A 21331-nucleotide genomic window follows, 5' to 3' on the forward strand; every position below is an offset into this window, starting at 1 on the left:
ACTAATCATAGAATATTATATTTCATACGTTGCTTTAATGCCATATAATATATTCGGGGACATATAATAGACTGAATAAATGAATTACATGAATTTCACATTGCAAAGGATGTGTGGTTGTGGGGGAATTCTATGTGTCTTTATATGAAGGGATTAAGGTTGTGGTGTTTGTTGTGAAACTCTAGTGAGCAAGATGGGCTTAGGGATCAAGGTTGAAGTCATTCACAAGGAAATAATAACACCATCATATCCGACCACCTTAAAACAACCAACCTCTCTGTTTTTGATCAGTTTCTTCCAGATATTTATGTCCCACTACTTCTCTTCTATCCCAACAATAATAGTGAAGAGGTCAAGATTTTGGAAAAACCCGATTTCGTGATGCTAAAACAGTTGCTTCCAGCTGATACAGAGTCCAGGCAAGAAGGCGCAAGCTATCCTGTACAGGTCCAGGTCAACTTCTTTGGTTGTGGTGGAATAGCAATTGGAGTATGCATTTCACATAAGGTATCTGATGCGTCTACAATCAGCAAATTCATTAGTAGCTGGACTGCAATTGCCCTTGGCTCCAATGCTACTAATCCTGTGGTGCCTGCAGAATTTGGTGTTGCAGCTTGTTTCTTCCCATCACTAGATTTCCTAAACACACCCCTACCCGTCATGAGATATGACAAAGAAAAGTGGATAACAAGGAGATTTGTGTTTGATGCCTCAAAGATTGCCGCTCTCAAGTCCAAGGCCACCACTGCCACGGTGCCAAACCCAATGTGTGTTGAAGTTGTGTCAGCGCTCATTTGGAAGCGTGCCTTCGAAGCATCGAGATCAAACCTGGGCTCTATAAGGCCGTCAGAATGGTTTCAATTCGTGAACATGTGAAAAATATTGGTCCAGCCCTCAGCAGAAAACGTGGCAGGGAATGCTTTGGGGCTCATCGCAGCAAAGATTCAAGGAGGTAAAGTAGATGATGATGTTCACAGCTTGGTTACTAAACTCAGGAAATGATTTAAGGAGTTTAAAGTAAAATATGCTAATGATGTCAGTGGGGAAGATGTATGTGAATTCTTCAAAGATTATTGGAACCTCATCGATCGGGATGATGTAGACACCTATACTTGCAGCAGTTGGTGCATATTTCCTTTCTATGCCATCGATTTCAGATGGGGAATGCCATCATGGGTGAGCCAGAGCATGGAATACAGGAATATGATTGTGTTGATGGATACAAGAGATGGGGAAAGCATAGAGGCATGCTTGACTCTCGATGAAGAAGAAATGGCCATATTTGAAGTAGACAAGGAGTTGCTTGAATATGCAGCTTTAAATCCAACTTTAGTTTAGTTTGCTTACTTTAGATGAATATTGCTGTACCTTTGATGATCTCTCAATGTTTGATGCTTGTATTCAGTTTGTACCAAAAGGAAATTTAAGACGTGTGCTTTCATAAATTACAAAAAGTATGTCATTAGTTTGGTCACAAAATTGTCGGCCGAAGAGAAAGAAAAACCCCCCTGACTTAGTCACTAGTTGGTACAACCTATAATTTCAGGGCTCATTTGCCAGTGATTCTTCAAGAGTGCTTTTTTAGAGCTTATGTGCAGGAGTGCTTCCTTTATAAGCAATCCCAAATGAGCCCTGAAATTATATTTCTTGTATTGTTATTAACTTTGTTGAATAAGAATCTTTTGTTCCGAAATGAGCTTTGAAATTTTCAATTGGCCTGGTTATTTCAAAATGGGATCATAATCAATCTAGAAGGCTTGTTTAATTATTAGCAATAGCACGTTACTTTATTATTATATTATTATTATTATTAAATATATGCATCCCTCCTACTCGTTCAACTGAAGAAATCTAAGCACAAGGCATTATCTGCCTCCAGTCTACTGTACACATTAGCATGACTTGGATCATGAATGTTATAATGGTTTTCAAAGTTGATATATATGCATAGAACACATAGAGGATTAAATTTGGTGTGTTTCTTAAGTTAATGTCATATATATATATAGCATATGGCATATATGATAAACTGAAAATACACAAGTGTGGAACTCAAGTTGCAACGTTGAGGATATGGATTATATGTTTCTTTATTGTCCCATATGTATCATGTGGGGCATATAATAAACTACTTCAGTTTCACATTGCACCGGGGAATCTTGTACTGTGTCTTTATATATGGAGGTGATGGTGATTGTTATGAAACACAAGTGTGGAGCAAGATGGGTTTAGGGATTAGGGTTGAAGTCCTTCACAAGGAAAAAATTCCACCTTCCTCTCCAACTCCCCAACACCTCAAAACTACAAACCTCTCTGTCTTTGATCAGCTTATTCCAGATGTTTATGTCCCAATACTTCTCTTCTATCCCAACAATACTAATAGTGACCATGATATTGATGAAATATGTAAGCTTCTAAAAACATCATTATCTGAAACCCTCACTCACTTCTATCCCTTCGCAGGAAAGTACCAATGCAATGATTCAATCCTTTGCAATGACCACGGTGCTGCATTTCTTGAGGTCCAAGTCAACTGTCCCATGTCAAAGATTTTGGAGAAACCAGATTTTGGGATGCTAAAACAATTGCTTCCAGCTGATATGGGATCCAGACTAGCAGACCCAAGCTATCTTGTACAAGTCCAGGCCAACTTCTTTGAATGCGGGGGAATGGCAATCGGAGTCTGCATTAGTCATAAGGTTGCTGATGCATCTACGATCAGCAAATTCATTACTAGCTGGGCTGCAGCTTCCCTGGGCTCAGTCAGTACTACTGATCAAGTAGTACTTCCTGCAGCAGATTTTTGTGCTGCAGCTTCTCTTCTCCCACCACTAGGTTTTCTCAACTCATCTCTACCCATAGTGGAATTTGCTAAAGAAAAGTGGACAACAAGAAGAATTGTGTTTGATGCCTCAAAGATTGCTGCTCTCAAGTGTAAAGCTGCCACTGCCATCCTGCCAAAGCCTACACGCGTTGAAGTATTGTCCGCGCTCATTTGGAAGTGTGCCACTGAATCATCACGATCCAAATTGGGTTCTATAAGACCATCAGCGTGGCTTCCATTCGTGAACATGCGGAAAGTATTGGTGCAGCCCTCAGCAGAAAAATTTGAGGGGAATTTTTTCGGCGTCTTCACAGCAAAAACCAAAGTAAGTGAAGATGATGATGATGAAGATGTTGAAAGGTTGGCTGCTAAACTCAGAAAAGGCATTGAGGAGTTTAAAGTGAGATATGCTAATGGTGTTAGCGGGGATGATCCATGTGAATTCTTCCAAGAGTTTGGGAGCCTCATGGATGGGAATGATGGGGACGCCTACAGTTGCAGCAGTTGGTGCAGGTTTCCTTTCTACACAGTCGATTTCGGATGGGGAAAGCCATCGTGGGTGACTCAGTGTATGGAATTCAAGAATATGATTGTGTTGACGGATACAAGAGACGGGGATGGCGTAGAAGCGTCCTTGACTTTGAATGAAGAAGTCATGGCTATATTTGAAAGCAATGAGGAATTGCTTGCATATGCTTCTCTGAATCCGTCTGTCATTTAATTAGTACCAAAAAGAAAAATTAAATAACAAAAGGCCTCATCTTGTGATTCTTAGATGAACATTATTGCTGGAGCCTTGATGATCTTTTCATTGTTTTCTTATTTGTTCACTTCAGTTTGTACGAAAAATAAAATTTAAATTCGGGTGCTTTCAATACATTGTTCTTTCTTTTCCTTTGTTGGTATAGTCAGTCTCAATGCTATCCAATATTAATAGTCAAGTCCAATCCCACATTCCAAACGAGTTCTATGGGGGACGAGGCCAGGACAAAAAGAAAGCCTGGATACTTATAAAACAGAAGACTTGGGATATAAATTACAATTTAATATATGCCAACTCCTTGGCGTATAGTTCTCTCCTTAAAAGTAAAAAAAGGTATGAAAAGTAGGGGGTTTTTAGTTTCCTAATTTATTTGGGTTACGTTTTTAGTTTCCTAATTTATTAGAGTTAGGATTTTTGCTTCAGCCATCTCATTCGTAAACCCAGTCTCTGGTTCATGCTTTTCTTCTCTCCCTCCTCATTCGTAAACCCACAGTTTCTCATTCATATTTGCCTCTGGTTCATGCTTGCGATTCACCAACTGTTATCCAGGTGAGGCTTTGCACCCTCTGCTTCATGTATTTGTTTTTGTCTGCAGCAGAGCCCATCACTTGACATAAGATTTTTGTTTTTGTTTTCAATGATTTTTTTGGATTATGTTAAGTGCTTGGTTGCTGTTTTTTCTTGGATTCAAGTATTTCAATGGGTTTTTTTTTATAATTACGTTAATTGTGATGCTTGCAGTTAAATATCAAATATGGAACAAACTCCGATCAACGAAGACTCACCCTCCGTCAGCAAAAAAGCCGCCATGAAGCAAGAGAAGCTTAGCCAACTACGGAGAGTTTCCTACAATCGAAGACAGTGGAGAACGTCAGCTGACGGACCCAGGTAGCCGCTCTGACCAACGCATTAGAGAACTCGGTGCGGATTGGAGGCAAAGCGCATACGATCCGAGTCGTTGGGAAGAACATGGCCTTTGTGGTCGTCAGAGAGAGATGGTTTACCGTGCAGTGTGTGGTGACGGTCCAGCCTAGTACTGTGAGCCGCCAGATGGTTAAGTACGTCGCTGGTTTGAGCCGCGAGAAAAACTTGTCCTTGTTAATCAGGACACCCGCTTGAATAATAGAGTTCTTGACTTGCAGACACAGGCAAAGCAGGGGATATTCAGCATGTAACGTTGAAGAGTGTTTGTTGTTACAGTTTAGTTCTTATCACATTTCGGGTTCGACTCCGCTCATTGTCCTCACGGTTTTGTTTCTAGGAACTCACGAGCAACTTCCTAGTGGGTCACCCATCCTAGGATTGCTCTAGCTCCAACTCGCTTAACTTCGGAGTTCCCATGACTTTGAAGCCAGTGAGCTCCCAAAAGGCCTCATGCTAGATGGAGGCGGGCATGTACATATAAGGCACATCACCCCCTCTCCGTTGGTCGATGTGGGATGTTATAGTTCTGTATTTGAAGGCTTTAGTGAAATCCACACGCCAAAACTGATTGCGGGTTCAAGTGAAGGTGATGCTGCTGATACACTCTACTACAAGGGTCAACCTGCCTGCCTCACCCAATCACCCCAGCTTCACAAACAGATGGCCATCTGTGCTGAATTTCGCGTGGTTTTTGAGATGGGTCCTGTTTATAGAGGCGAGGACTCAAATACCCATAGGCATTTATGTGAATTTACTGGTCTTGATGTTGAAATGGAGATCGACTTGCACTATTCTGAGGTAGAATTTGAATGTCAAAGGTCTTCTTATCCCTAGCAGCCAATATGATCATGGATGTGAGTTATTGAGCGGTTAAATGCTTGTTTTTACAGGTGATGGATGTTGTTGCCCGTTTATTTGTTACAATATTTGGCACTTTGAACAAAACTTGTCAAAAGGAGCTTGAAGCAGTAGGGAGGCAATATCCCTTCGAACCATTGAAGGTAATAATTCCTTTTTTTCTTTTTCTTTTTCTTTTTTGGACTTAATATTTGTAATATTGCCTATTTTGATTCTGATTATTGACATTTCATAAATTTGCAGTATTTGCCGAAAACTCGGCGACTTACGTTTGAAGAAGGTGTTCAAATGCTTAAGGTCGGGAATATTATGTTTATTTACGTACATATATGATTTTTTTTCATGCATGGAATGCTAAAACATGCACGACGACCTGCTTTTAGTTTCAGAATTTTCTCTTTTTATTGTAAGTTCAACCTCCTTATACAGGATGCTGGCGTTGAAGTGGATCCCATGGGGGACCTTAACACTGAGGCTAAGAGAAAACTAGGGCAACTGGTTCTGGATAAGTAATTTTTTATTTGCTTGCTCTATGTCTTCATAAGTATATGATTTAGTTTGTTCTTACTTAATTTAAATTATGTTGTTATTATAAATGTTTGAACTGGATTTTACTTGATCATAGGTACGGCACTGAGTTCTACATACTGCACTGGTATCCTTTGGCTATTAGGCCGTTCTATACGATGCCTTGCCACTATAATTCTGCCTACAGTAATTCATTTGATGTTTTTATTCGAGGTAAATCATCAATGGTTGTATCAGCATCGTTGTTGCATTTATATCCTAAATGATTTTGGTTTTAAATATCAATGAAAATCTAATTATCTATTTTTCATCCCTCAGGTGAGGAGATAATTTCTGGTGCTCAGCGTGAGCACAGACCAAAGTTACTTGAGAAAATAGCACAAGCATGTGGGATTGAATTGAAAACAATTTCAACATATATAGATGCTATTAGGTATTGTTATTTTTTCTTCCCTAGTTATTGTTGTTACATTGTTTAGCATGAGTTTCTTATGCTCGGGCTCTTGTTAACCCTTGTGATGGGTCTTACAGAAACGGTGTAACTCTGCACGGTGGGTTCGGGGCAGGGCTGGAGCGTGTTGTCATGCTTTTCCTAATGGGGCGGGTTGGGGAACCCATTTCCCAACGATGGTGGGGATGGGGATGGAAATGGCATACCCACCCCCAATTTGACCCATTGCCATATCTAGTATAACACGTGAATTTTGTGTCTTATTTAAATTTTTGTAAAAAATACGTATGTTAAACATGAAAAACATATATGCACCTGTATAATACAAGTATTGTACGTTTGCAGAACACAGATATATTATTAAAAAATACATACGTACGTGTATAATACGTAATTCATTTTTGCAAAATCCATTGAACTCAAAGTACTTACTATTTATTAAGTCATTTGTGGAAATATATTTACAGATGCATCTGTAAATGCCCTTCAAGGTCCTTAAATATATTTATTAAGCCCTTGAAGACCTTAATTAAAGTAATTCAACGGCTTTAAATATATTTTCACATTGAACTTCAAGTACTTACTAATTAAAGTAATTCAAAAAGGCTAAGATATTACTTAATTACATATATCAAATTAAAGATGTTGACAAAAAAAAAAAAAACAAAAGTAAAGAAACTAATTTTTTATTTTCAAAATTAAAGGAAAAAAACCTCGCCCGCAGAAATTGCATCGGCATAGGTCTATGCCGGCGAAGTTTGCCATATTAGCAGGGTATAGCCGATCGGCTATCCTATTTCTTCAACAAAATTTAAAAAATCTAGTGTAGCCGGGAGGCTGTACTATTTATAAATGAACCACCAGCTCTAGACGCCGCGTGTCAAACCATGCGGCTACACTATTTTTTAAAAATAAAAAATTGGTAAAAATGAGTATAGCCGTGCGGCTATACTATTTCTTTAAAAAAAATATTTAAAAATCTAGTATAGCCGGTCGGCTAAATTTACTTAGTATTATTTATATATAAAAGGACCCACCCACCGCCTAGGCCACGTGTTAAAACAATAAAGCCGTGCGGCTATACTAATTTTATATTTCGTCGACACATGTCTATACTAGCAAATATTAGTCGGATTAGACCTCTCCCGACGAAATTTACCTCTACCGGCGAATTTTCATCATGAGTGATCTCTCCGGCAAACTTTGCCGACATAGACCTGTGTCGACGAAAGTTGGTCGAGAAAGTTTTTTTTTAAATACATATAAACTTAGTGTCTTTAGGTCAATAATTTCTTTTAAAAAAATTTCTTTTAGTAATTAAATAATATCTTAGCCTGATTTAATTACTTTAATTAGTAATTATGTTCTAACTATTATCTCTCTAGTGAATAATTAGTATTAAAAAATATTTTAATTAACTTCATAAATGATATTACTTAATATATATATATATATCTTGCATTTTTGTTAGAACAGGTAAGAAATAATCTTAGCCTCTCACATTCATTCATAGTTAGTAAAATACGGAATGGAAAAAAATATGAAAAAAATATGTATTCGGCAAAATTTTGGCACATTACAACTTTAAAGTTCCGCCACTGTACTATATTTTTTTAAATATATATTATTTTTATTCGATATTATGTGAGAATTATGTGTATAACTCCAATGACCAAACACAAAAACAAATTGGTTTGATCTGGAGAGAATTAGACATACTAGACAAACCTAAAACCTCCAATTCAGCAGACAAATTTGAGACAAATTGGATTGCAACAAGTAAGCTATAAGACTAAAGTGGAACTTGCCCAAACTATAGGGGCCAAAAACATAATACGACCTAGTATGAAGTTGTGACAGTAGAAATTAGAATATACATTTTAAAGATCAATAAGGCTCTTTATATAATTCAAAAAATACAGATGGATCCAACTTTCAAAAGTCCTCTAATATTTTTCCTTTCCACGAGTGACATATGGTATAGTAAACAATGGTTGCTAAATTGAGGAAAGGCATTGAAGAGTTTAAAATAAAAGGTTATCTATTGTAGACGTCCTTGAACTTGGTCCTCAGTTGCAATTGGATCTCTGAAATTTGTTTTTGGGCAATTAGGTCATCCAACTCTCTCATGCTTTCCAATTGAGTCCTTCCGTCAATTTGAGGGCTAGAACCGTGCATTTCAATTAAAATCTTTTAAATTTTAAAAATTAAAGAAAAAAACTGAAAAAACTGAAATAAATAATAATTAAAATAAATAAATAAACTTAAAAATAAAAAATAAAAATCCTAATCCTTCTCTCTTTCGTTCTGTCTCTCCCTCTCTCTTGCAACCCATTGCCCCCTCCTCTCCTTATCCCAGCCCCCGCAAAACCCATATCCCAACCCAACCTTATCTCCCTCTCTCTCTTTCACTGTGTCTTGCAGGAGAAATTATAGAATAGTACGGATGTACCACGTCAGCATGTGATACTCCCATTTAAATATTGCCATGTGTCGATTTTAAAACAGAAATTAAATATTTATTTACAACTGGACTTATATTGTGAAATAAAATTTAAAATTTGAAAAACATAGAAAGAAAAAATTATTCCCAACAGCTGCCTCTCCCCTAAAACCCCACTGCGTACCATGGATGCCATCCCTCTCTCTTCCTCTTCCTTCCATCTCTTTTCTTCTTCACCTTGCCACCGGCGTCCAAACCCTCATCTTCCTTAATTCCCTTTTCTCTGAAATTGATCATGATAACCTTTGCCATCATCATACTATTTCCAAACCCAAATCCAATACTGTAACTCCTTGGTAACAATTACTTCAATCAATACAATACAACAATTCTGTCAAAGGGTTTCTGTTTTACGTTCACTCTAACATTTCCCAACCATTAACACAAACACCAACGCTTCCACTATTCCATTTCATCATCATCATCATCATAATCATCAATACTAGTTTTCTCTACCTCTCTTTAAACTCCATTACCTACAATTACTATAAGGGTTGAAAAGAAAAAGGAAAAAGGAAGAGAAAGAGGAAGAGGAAGGGAGATGGGTGGCAGTCATGGCAGGTAGTGTGGAGATGGGTGGCGGTCATGGCATGTTTTTGGGATTAGAGGTGTTGGGTTTTGGAGGGGTTCCTTTTTCTTAAGTTTTTTAATTTTCTAATGTTATTTCATAACATAAAAATTAAGAAATAAATCCAGCTGTAAAAAAGTTTAATTTTTATTTTAAAATAGACACATGGCAATATTTGAATGGGAGTATCACATGCTGACGTGGTATATCCGTACTATTCTATAATTTCTCGTCTTGCAGGCTGCTGGCGGTTAACTGAGGATGCAATCCCGAAGGATCTATGTAGCTTAATTTCCTTAGAAGATTTGCTTCTTGGAGGCAATGACTTTTGTAGCCTGCCAAGCCTCGCTGGTCTTTCAAAGCTCAAGGTCTTGTCTTTAAATGCATGCATAAAACTTCTTGCAATCCCATATTTACCAACCAATTTGTATGTTATGAAAGCAAATGGCCACCCAGAATTGAAAACAATTCCAGATTTTTCAGAAATGTGGAATATGAGAGAATTGTATCTAAGTGATTCGTTCAAACTCACTGAGGTTCCAGGCTTGTATCTAAGTGATTCGTTCAAACTCTAGTTGAAGTATCGGGCCCCTTTTTTGTTGCCTAGGTTACACCTTTGGAATACCCCAAAAGGGAATTTTGCTCTGTTTGGAACCCTATACAAGGGGCTGGCTGTAAGATATGATCTTATTAATCCCCTATTGTGCATCTGTAAATAGAGCCAAATAAATCCTATGTGGTTTCTACCATCACAAACTGTTTGATATGGATTTATATTGTAAACTTGTGAAGATGGAGGTGAGGTTGTTAGGGTTGATGATGGATGAAGAAGGTGGAGTTGGAGTCAATGATGGATGAAGAATCCGAAAGGACACTTTTACCCTCTCACTTTGACAGATAAATTGACAGAGTTGGACGGTAGGACCTAATTGGAACTATTTATCGAGTTAACGGATGTAATTGCCTCAAAAAAAAGTTCACAGACCCAATTGCAACTAGGGGCCAAATTCAGGGACGTCTATAGTAAATAACCCTATCACAAAATACGCTAAGCGATGCATCTGATTTTTTAAAAGATTTTGGGAAGCTCTTAATGAGGGATGGCATAGAAACTTCTAGTTGCAGCAGTTGATGCGGGTTTCCCTTCTATGCAGCCGATTTCAGATGGGGAAAGCCTTCATGGGTGAACCAGAGTTTGGAACAGTGGTGGTTCTAGCCTCTTTTACCCACACTCTTCTCTCTCATCTCTCCTCTTTTACCCAACCCAATTTTTGTTAAAAAAAATATTACCTACACTCTCCTCTCTCCTCTCTCCTCTCTATCTCTTTTTTTTCATTCTTTTACTTCTCTCCTCTCCCTCTCTTTTTTTTTTCTTTCTTTTCCGTCTCTCATCTCTCATCTTCTTCTTTTTTTCGGTTCTTTTTCTTCTATCTTCTCTCCTCTCTCTCTCTCTCTCTCTCTCTTTTTCTCTCCCTTTCTTATTTCTTCCTTTTCCTTCTCTCTTTTTGTTAGAAAAGTATTACCTACATTTTTTTTTTTGGTCGAAAAAAAAATTTACCTACATTACTTATGATTATTAAATTTTTTTTGTCTCACACAAAGATGGCTATTTCAGAAATTACGGAACATGATTGATAGGGCTATGGAGCTCGAGGTGAAAAGCCAAAAACGGATGTTATAATAGACGTTTATAAAAGGAAAAAAAAGGGAGAAATGAGGTCACAACTCGTTAAAAAAAAAAGACTAGCTCTGCCAATTTTCTTCCTTCCCATTTCTCTCGATATAAACCTAGCTTTTTTTAAATTAATGCAGTCCCCTGTTTTATCTTTCTTTTTAATGTGAAATAAATTTTTTTTCTATTTTTTTCTTTTAATTGTTATTTTAGTTTTTGTATTTGTAGATATAAATGCATTTGAGGGTAAGGCTTATTACGTCTCCCCTCACTATGTAATCTTTTTATGTTCATTAATGAAATTCACTCCTTTCGTCAAGTTTATTTTATAAGTTTTGTCCGGTCGGCTTTCGAATCCTGGAACTGCCACTGGTTTAGAAGCCAAAAATTTGATTGTGTTGATAGATTCTAGAGATGGAGATGGCATAGAAGCGTCCTTAACTTTCAAAGAAGAAGACATGGCCATAATGGAAAGCAATAATGAGCTGTTTGCATATGCTTCTCTTGATCCGCCTTTGAAAAAGACCCCCTCTTGTGCTTCGCAGATGAATATTCATGTTTTAGTTAGGGACTTATTTTACAAGCTAGGCTTAGAAACCATTTAGTATATGCATTCAAAAGATCGATAATGCCTGCACCCAAACTAGCGTCCCGGGACGGAGCCTAATAACAGGATTTTCAAGGATACTCGATCTTCCCCTTCTTTGGTCCTCAAAAATATTATTTCTACTATCCAATGCAAGATGTGTTCTCTCTCCAATAAACCTGTGTAAGCTAACTTGACTGTTGCTCACAACTGGAACATACCTCTTACTGGTGATAGTTAGGTGTTGCCCCTTGGTTGGGTTGTTGTTCCTTACTTTCTGGGTTTTTTGCTCAGTTGGTTGTTTCTTTGTTCCCATGAGTCTCCTCGTGGTTGTTTGTATTAGGCTTTTGCTGTTGTAAAGAAGAATAAGTAAAGAAGAATAGGTGAAGCCCACATAGCCAACTCACACCCACCAAACCAAACCACTACCCAATTGATTGAAGAATATTAATGATGTTGTCTACCAATTATATTGTGAGGTGAACCACCAATGTCTTAGGCCTATAAATAGATACTTCCATCAAGAGAAGTGTGAGCTTAGAGAAGAGGAAGAGAAGGAAGAAAGAGGGTGAGTGAGTTGAGAGGAAAGAGAGCAAGAGAGAAATTCTCCAAGAGAGAAAATTGAGTGAGCCATACATATTGTAAAAACTAAAGTTGTAGCCCTATTATTTTACATAGTGGAAAAGTTACTATTGCTGCTCTCCGGGGACGTAGGCATAGCCGAACCTCGTTAAATACTGTGTCTCATCTACTTTACGTGCAGCTCAATATTCGCACATATCCCAGTTATTTTACAACACGTTATCAGCACGAGAAGCTCTCAGGTATAATTTTTGTGCTGTACTATTATCTATACTACTAACCATTATGTTGATGTAAGGAAGAAAAGTAGTGGAGGAGCTGTGGTCTGCTAGAAAGATATACGAGCAAACCAACTAGAAGGATAAGCTCCCTGCCTCTTACTTTTTCTATTATTTTATTATTTCTCTACACAATTTAATACTCATACTAACATCCAAAGCTAGTGAAGTTTGCAAGTGAAAAGAAGAAAAGCCAACATAATTTGTCTAGCTTTCAAACTAATGAATCATGGTGTTGATAAGATTCCAACGAAAAAAAAAAGGGGGTTGGAAAGCTTCCTGCAACTTTTAGAATTATTGCCTAAGGTCTTCTGACCATACTAATATATTATATTCATATATATATATATATATATACAGTAATTTTATTATTAACTTTAACGGACGGTTTCACTTTTTATATTTTTAGTGGTGGTTTTTATTCCCACATTTATTTTATTTACTGTATGGTGTAGGTTTATTACCCATACAACAGTATCTATTTAAAAGGGTGGTGCGGGTTTATCGTCCATGCCTTTACTTTTATTTAAATGTATGGAGCAGAATTAATGCCCATACAAGCACATTTACTTTATTAAAGTATGATGTGGAATTAACCCTCATACTTTATGAATTTACTTTACTGCACATTTACTTTTATTTAAATGTATGGAGCAGAATTAGTGCCCATATAAGCATGTTTACTTTATCGCAAATTTACTTTTACTTAAAAGTATGATGTGGAATTAACCCTCATACTTTATGAATTTACTTTACCGCACATTTAATTTTATTTAAGGTATGGTGCGGGATTAACGTCCATACAGTAAGCAATTTAATTTATGAATTTATTTTACCGCACATTTACATTTATTTAAAGTATGGTGCGGGTTTATCGTCCATACCAGTAATTTATTTATCAGCAATTTATTTTATAGATTAATTGTGCTGTATGATGAGTTTTTACAGTAAGCAGATCAGGACCAGAAGTTCATTGATCCTCATCATACAATTACATCAGGACTTGAAGATCTTTGATGATGATGTTAATATGAGAGCTGGCAGTCTCTCCGGTACTATATTTGTAAACATGTGATTGGACTTGAGGGTCCTTGATCCCTGACATGTAAATAAGGACCTGGGGTTCCTTAATAATGTACCAGTACCGTATTGGTTAATAGTGACATACACATGAAAATAATTGTATTGGCAAATGTACTGTACACATGAATAGTGCCGTATACATGAATAGTGATGTATGCATTTTGGGTAAACTATCACTATTCAAAAGGGAACCTGCAGTTCCTTAAACTCATGGATGAGCAATTAAATGAGATGCCAGAAGTTTCTCAAGATATAGACAATTATGTAAGGGCTTGAAGTCCAGAAATATGTACAGAAAATTGTAAAAATGTCCATACCATGAGAATATGTGATTTTGGCTTGAGGTTCAAAATCTAACAGTTTTGAGAACCTGAAATTCCAACAATTAAATGAACAACCCTTGAGGTATTATTGCAAATTGTGGTACGCCACATATTTCTTTGGCATAAGAGAATGATGAATTGAGGCTCTCCACATATTTTGTTATATCTGGGCCGGAAGCTCATGAACCCAAATATATTGCGATATTATCGTGGCTTTTACTCAATTCATATTTCATGTTCATTAGAAAAAGGGCGAATAAATTCTGAGTTTTGTGTTTAGCCCATGCCAAAAGTTCCGGACTCCCATACGTTGAAATATGAAATTTGGGAGAGTCAATGTGGTTATTTGAACCTATAAGGCACAAGGTTCCAAATCGTCATTTTGAAAAGACGTAAAAAAACCACAGGTGCAAGTTTAAGAACGTGCGCAATTATTATTACAGGAACATACAACAGATAGATTTTTTCCACCTGCAATGAAGGTGCAGGCCCTGTAAAATCTATAAAAATACATTATGTTCTAGAAGCCTCTGAAGGAAGAGGACGACGTCTCTTAAGCTTAGCCATGAGCCTCTCGTGGTCTCCCAAAATTCTTTCATTGGAGACCTGCAGCATGTCTAGCCTTCTCAGTGTATCAACAGAGTACGAACTCACCAGTTTCAACAAGGCATTATTCTCTCCTTTAAGTTTCTCAACCTCCTGTTAAGACTCATGAAGCATTCTTTGAAGAGACGAATTTTCAGTTGTTAGCCTCTCAACCTCGTTTGCTCTAGCACGCAAACGATCAGCCATGTTAGAAACAGAAGCAGCACTCTGAATGCTAAAAGCCATTGAGTCATCAATAGCCTCTTCCTCAGATCTCCCTGTCAACAACATTTCATCCATTGGAATAATGAAATTCCTAGCTACTATGACAGCAGTAGCATCATTCATCATCACAGAATCATTAACTGTGAGATGACGATTTTGGGATAAAAAGGATGGACGCCAAACTTTGGCATCATTGGTAGTTGTGGGAGCATCATTTAAATTGAAATAATTTGGGCAGGAAGAAGAGGAAGCCATTTTAAGAAGGTTTCGAAGAAAGTCTTAGAAAAACTAAAGTTTCAGAAAATAAAGGAAGTTGAGTTGAAACGCAGTTGCTCCAATCAAGTCTTGCAAAGGCAATATCTATAGGAGGAAATGTGGCTACAGTTTTCAGGATCCCAATATTATCTCAGATCCCTATATTCTCTTTTTCTTTTCCAGATTCCAAAACTTCACGTGGCCTCCATTAATGTTTGTCGGCACTTTCGGCGTTTTCAAGTATTATTTTCGTCAAAACCGATCTTACTTTGCGGATTTCACGGAGCTACTTTTTCAAAAGTGCCCCGAGAATCTCGCAATTTTCCTATGGTTAATTTGAAATTCACCGGTGCTACCTATTCCTCTTATTTGTGTATAAATATGTTACTAACGAAATTTTCTTTGCAGAAGACATCCAGTTTTCTCCAAAACTAGTGATGCGATATATACTTGTTTTTCTTATCAGTGTGAGCACTCAATATGCCCGAGAAGCAAGACTATCTCTGATCATCCATTCAGGAAGCGAGACTATCCCTGATCACGTTTTCGCTACATCAGGGAACTGTGAAGACGATCTTATGCTCTAATCTCCGGAAGTCCTTCTAGACTAGGAGAAATGAGAGCTTATTGTCTACTCCCACCAGCTTCATTCCCTGATTGCTTACCTTACCTTGCAATCAATATCACATTTTTTTTGCATTTTTTCTCTTTTTGTAACTCTCTGTTCATAAGAGACTTTATTTCTTTAGAATGAACATCTGAAGAAAGAGTCCATGAAGTGATCCTAACTCTGAGGGTTATTTGTTTTGACAGAGGCAAAAGAGTTGTGATTTTTGCTCTTGCAGGATATAACTAGATCATCAAACGCTACATTATATTTACTGGGCTGATACGAGCTTGAATGATACTTGAGAAAAGTTTCTCCCACCTAAGGATGTAAGCAATACTTGTGTTGTTTTATGCTTATATACTTATTTGATATTTTATCTTGAAAGGTAATCAAATGGGGAGATAAGTCCGTTCCAAAAAAATGGCTTGTATATATCCATAAATTATTAACGCAAATTTTACAGATTGTAAGTTGGATACATTGATAATACACTGCACAGATTAAAGTCCCATAAGAACAGAATATGGGTATATCAGTGATCAATATGATGCACGCCTGTTGCGTAGCAAATGATGTGGATTGAAGTCCCGAAAGGACAATCCTTTGACATGTCAATATTGATATTGTGCACGCCTAATGCGTAGCAAATTGTATGGGTTAAAGTCCCAGAAATTAATTGACATGTATGTATTAATCTGTGGCATGCCTGCAGCATGACAGATATATGGGTTCTAAATGTTCCAACTCCCTAAATAGAGATTATCCACGCCCTACTGTAAAATAACGCTCCATTGGAGGTTATAATCCACATTCTCACATAATAAAAGCCCCATGAAGTGGCTTGGGTACCCAAAAGCAAAGAAATGCTTATAATTGATGCATGCGCATGCAAATGAGAATGGTGAGATCATGAATTGATGAATGACAATTTTTGGTTTTAGAGTAGCTACTCAAATCATCAATGGGCTGTGTTAATTGGAACCACGTTCAATTATTAAATATCAACAATATCATTGGCCAAAATGGAATGAGGTAATTCCATTATAGATGAGAATGAACGTGAAAGAACAAACCCACAGTACGAACCCCAAAAGATGTTAATACTAAAACTTATACTTGGGTGTTCGGAATAAAAGAGAATATACCTACTTTGTATGACACAGTGTTTCTGGCAGAAACAAGGAATGTTGGGTTTTTTCCATATTTACAGACTCAATTGTGCCCCCTTACTGCACAATTACGGAGACCAACATATTATCTTTAAGGGTTATTAAATGCACGGAGCATATCGCCAGAAGCGATTTCCTAAAGATGTATAAATAGCTGGGTTAAAGCTATATAATGTGTCATAAAGTTTAATCCCTTTTAAACAAAATCCGTTGAGAGGATTGACATTGCATAAAGCAAGTCCCTAAAGGACATATGCTTGAAGCACAAAATCTGTACTCAATATTAATATGCATAAATTACCTCAGTGAGTACATTGATTATAATGTGTTTGCAACACATTAAAGCTTCTGCAGAATTCATGTAATATTTGTCTCGACCTGAAAATCGAGCGTTATGCCAATGAGATTTTTGCTAAGAAAGTATTGAAGCATTTTTGTGTGGATTATCCGTTGGGCACGTAAATAATTTTCCGGACGTATATTAGACCGGACATTGTATATTCCAGATAGAGTTCAACTCCATCGCCATCATTTTGGGATGATGCAAGGCACACTTGGTGCTATATCCGCATAATACCATATACGGGCATATTCTTTTCGAGTAAACTTACAAATAGCCCTGATTTTGTTGAAAACGCGGACTCTGGAAATTTCTATGATTTACATAGAGATAGTTCACTGGAAATATATTTACTCACACAACTATATGAATAGTTGATGGCTACATCCTCCACTCACTCCAAAAGATTTTCGCTCCAAAAGATAATCATGAAGATATCAGGGGGAGATATTCATCAGGGGGAGCATCCAGAACTATGCTGCAGTGATTACTGTAATTTTCTTCCTTCCATCAGTTTTCTACCTCACTGGGTTTTCTCCAAGCAAGGTTTTAATGAGGCAACCAATCTAGGGACATGTGGTCTCCAAGGGGGAGTGTTGTAAAGAAGAATAAGTAAAGAAGAATAGGTGAAGCCCACATAGCCAACTCACACCCACCAAACCAAACCACTACCCAATTGATTGAAGAATATTAATGATGTTGTCTACCAATTATATTGTGAGGTGAACCACCAATGTCTTAGGCCTATAAATAGATACATCCATCAAGAGAAGTGTGAGCTTAGAGAAGAGGAAGAGAAGGAAGAAAGAGGGTGAGTGAGTTGAGAGGAAAGAGAGCAAGAGAGAAATTCTCCAAGAGAGAAAATTGAGTGAGCCATACATATTGTAAACACTAAAGTTGTAGCCCTATTATTTTACATAGTGGAAAAGTTACTACTGCTGCTCTCCGGGGATGTAGGCATAGCCGAACCTCGTTAAATACTGTGTCTCATCTACTTTACGTGCAGCTCAATATTCACACATATCCAAGTTATTTTACAACATTTGCCTCTTTTTTGGTTATATATTATCCACCTACAAAAAAAAAAAAAAAAAAAAACCTAGCGTCCCTGTAGACATGATGAATGTTGCACATTCAGCCAGTCATTTTCCAAAGAGTACAAAAAGACAATTATAATAATGGTCAGATTTTTCTAATATTATTGTTATTAGATAATAATGTCCAGCAAGAAAAGCACATGCTTTGAAGTTGTGCCAATTAGAGTATATATCTAAAACATCAAGGGCCTATTATCAAACAAAATCTAAAAGAGATCCGTAGCAGGCATTAGATAAAAATTCGAAAAAATACAGATGTATCCAACTTTCATACAGAGGAGCTGCCGTTGACTCTGCATCTTTATATGGAAGGTCTTGTTACGAAAATCTAAGTGTGGAGCAAAAGATGGCTTCAGAGATCAAGGTTGAAATCATCCACAAGGAAACAATTAAGCCATCCTCTCCAACTCCTCACCATCTTGCAAAATACAAGCTCTCTATTTTTGATCAGATAACTCCTGAAATTTATGTCCCACTACTTCTCTTCTATCCCAGCAACAATAGTGATGATGAGGCTGATCACCATTCTTTGTTTTCTGAAAGATCACACCTTCTAAAAACATCATTATCTGAAGCCCTCAGTCACTTCTATGTCTTTGCAGGGGAATTTGAATATAATGTCTCAATCAGCTGCAATGACCATGGGGCTGGATTTATTGAATCCCAAGTCTGCTGTCCCATATCGAAGGTTTTGGACAAACCCGATTTCAGGATCCTGAAACAGTTGATTCCAACTCCAACAGAATCCAAACAAGCTGAGGCTGGCCATCTTCTTCTAGTCCAAGTCAACTTGTTTGAATGTGGCGGAATGACAATTGGGGTCAGCATTTCACATAAGGTCGCCGATGCCTCTACACTGAGCACATTCATCAAAAGCTGGGCTGCAATTGCCCTTGGCTCAGCCAGTACTACTGATCATGTTCTGCTTCCTACAGAGTTCGGTGTTGCATCTAGTCTCTTCCCACCACAAGATTTTTTCAACTCACCCCAACCAACTGTGGAATTCGCTATAGAAAATTGTGTAACAAAGAGATTTGTGTTGGATGCCTCAAAGATTGCTGCTCTCAAGTCCAAAGCTACCAGTGACACCGTGCCAAATCCCACGCGAGTTGAAGCAGTGTCGGCACTCATTTGGAAAAGCGCAATGCAAGCATCAAGATCAAACTTGGGTTATATAAAACCATCAGTGTGGTCTCAAGTGTTGAACATGAGGACAAGATCAGGACTGTCCTTGACAGAAAACATGTTGGGGAATTTTGTGTGGTACTTCGCTGCAACGACCATAGAGAGTGAATTAGACTTTAAAAGCTTGGTTGCTAAGTTAAGGAAAGGCATTGAGGAATATAAAGAAAAGTATCCCAATGGAGTTACTGGGGATGATGCATTTCAATTCATCAAAGAGTCTGGGAACCTCTTGCTGGAGGATCATGTAGAAACTTACAGTTGCAGCAGTTGGTGCAGGTTTCCTTTCTACGAAGTCAATTTTGGTTGGGGAAAGCCGTCATGGGTGAGTATCCAAGGTTTCAAATTCAAGAACACAATTATGTTAATGGACATGAGTGATGGCGTAGGCATAGAAGTGTACTTGACTTTCAAAGAAGAAGACATGGCCCTAATTGAAAGCAATGAGGACCTGCTTGCCTATGCTTCTCTGGTTTAATTAGTCTCTCCTCTTGTGCTTCTTAGATGAATGCTATTGCGGGTCTCTGACGATAATCACTTGTAATAGTTTGTATGCTTGTATTGTTTGTGCTTTCATTGCATTTTCCCCTTTCAATTATGTACTACAAAAAATATGAATATTGAGATTTGTTTCACCCCCTTGAGCGTGAATTAATAATAACATACCGAACTCGTTAACCAAATCCTAAAAACCTCATTTGTAACTAATAAATTATTATTAGCTAGGTATGCTTTAATCTCTGGTTGGCTTTACATTTTGATTGAATTCAATAGGTTAAAGAAAATAAGAAAAGAATTGCAAGAGGTTAGCCAGATACAATCACATACTTCTTTAATGCTCTAACCACATACAATAAGCTTTGAGAAAAATAATACAATAGTACTAGATCTGGACAATACAATAAATGAATGAAGTTGAATTCCAGAAATCTGTAGGAAATAATAGTGCTAAATTGCTATAAAATAAACAAATAAACACTACAAACAAAACAAATTTGTACAACAGTAGTATGTAATTAAAAGAACCTTAATTGAGTCGAGGCAAGTGTTGGACACTCTGACCTTAAGACGAATTACGCCCCACACTGGTGCTTATGGTTCACTAGCGTTCGCCTCCCAAGATACAACGACTCCCCTCCTTATGAAAGAAGCACTGCAATTCACAAGGAACTTTGAACCAAAATTATGCAGGAAACTCTCTTTATGCAAACTCTAATGCTCTCTATATATGAAAGTATGTATCTAGAGAATTAATTGAATTAATAAAACTGTAGGAGGATTGCTCTATTTATAGATGATGAAATACCCTTTCTAAAAAGGTATCTCAATCTGAAAAGGCAAACAATGTATTCCTTGGTCTGAAGAGTTGTCACCCCAAACAATGCATCCCTTGGTTTGAAGAGTTGTCACTCCCCATGTGAAGATGTCTTTAACCCAATGGATTTTATTAATTTCCATTCAAATAGGAAAATCAATATTAGTTACTATTAAATTTTCCAACAATCCCCCACATGAATGGAAATTGACTCAACAACATGCAAACAAAAAATGAAGACACTAGAGAGAGTCCCTATTAGAAGAATACTGCATCCGGATAGGTAGCTTTTGGCCTTGAACCTTCCATAGTGGAATACTATCGGATTTACTTGGCTAATCAGTGAACGTGATGTCTTGAACTGTTCAGCCGTTTGTGTAAACCCAGACAATAGCACTCACACAATATCCTCCTAAACATATTTGGTTCGATCGGTTGTGCTCGTTTTGGCCCTGAGCAATTCCGGTATTCATGAGAGCTTTAGAGAATTCAAGCCTTAAAAAATTCTCATAGAAACGGCCTCATTTCACACTCACATAGGTGACTTCCTATTAAGAGTATCATGCACTACCCCACTCGGATTTCCAAGCTATAGGAATCATTAAAATCA

The 21331-nt window shown here is 37.4% G+C and overlaps 2 protein-coding genes and 2 pseudogenes across 2 annotated transcripts; all 4 read left to right on the forward strand.

Moving 5' to 3' along the window:
• Positions 194 to 1340, forward strand: LOC109948401 (annotated as a pseudogene).
• LOC109948965 (BAHD acyltransferase At5g47980-like) lies at positions 2223 to 3629 on the forward strand. The gene has a single exon (XM_020563041.1). The coding sequence runs from the start codon at positions 2223 to 2225 to the stop codon at positions 3543 to 3545; it is 1323 nt and encodes a 440-aa protein (XP_020418630.1). The 3' UTR covers positions 3546 to 3629.
• LOC18779883 lies at positions 4342 to 10277 on the forward strand (annotated as a pseudogene).
• Positions 18562 to 20089, forward strand: LOC109948833 (BAHD acyltransferase At5g47980-like). The gene has a single exon (XM_020562523.1). The coding sequence runs from the start codon at positions 18571 to 18573 to the stop codon at positions 19882 to 19884; it is 1314 nt and encodes a 437-aa protein (XP_020418112.1). The 5' UTR covers positions 18562 to 18570; the 3' UTR covers positions 19885 to 20089.

This window comes from Prunus persica, chromosome G4 (genome assembly GCF_000346465.2).
Source record: "Prunus persica cultivar Lovell chromosome G4, Prunus_persica_NCBIv2, whole genome shotgun sequence".
Taxonomy (NCBI): domain Eukaryota; kingdom Viridiplantae; phylum Streptophyta; class Magnoliopsida; order Rosales; family Rosaceae; genus Prunus; species Prunus persica.

Bases quoted from the DNA above. Each gene is read 5' to 3' on its own strand.
- LOC109948833 (XM_020562523.1), top strand. From the start codon at position 18,571: ATGGCTTCAGAGATCAAGGTTGAAATCATCCACAAGGAAACAATTAAG.
- LOC109948965 (XM_020563041.1), top strand. From the start codon at position 2,223: ATGGGTTTAGGGATTAGGGTTGAAGTCCTTCACAAGGAAAAAATTCCA.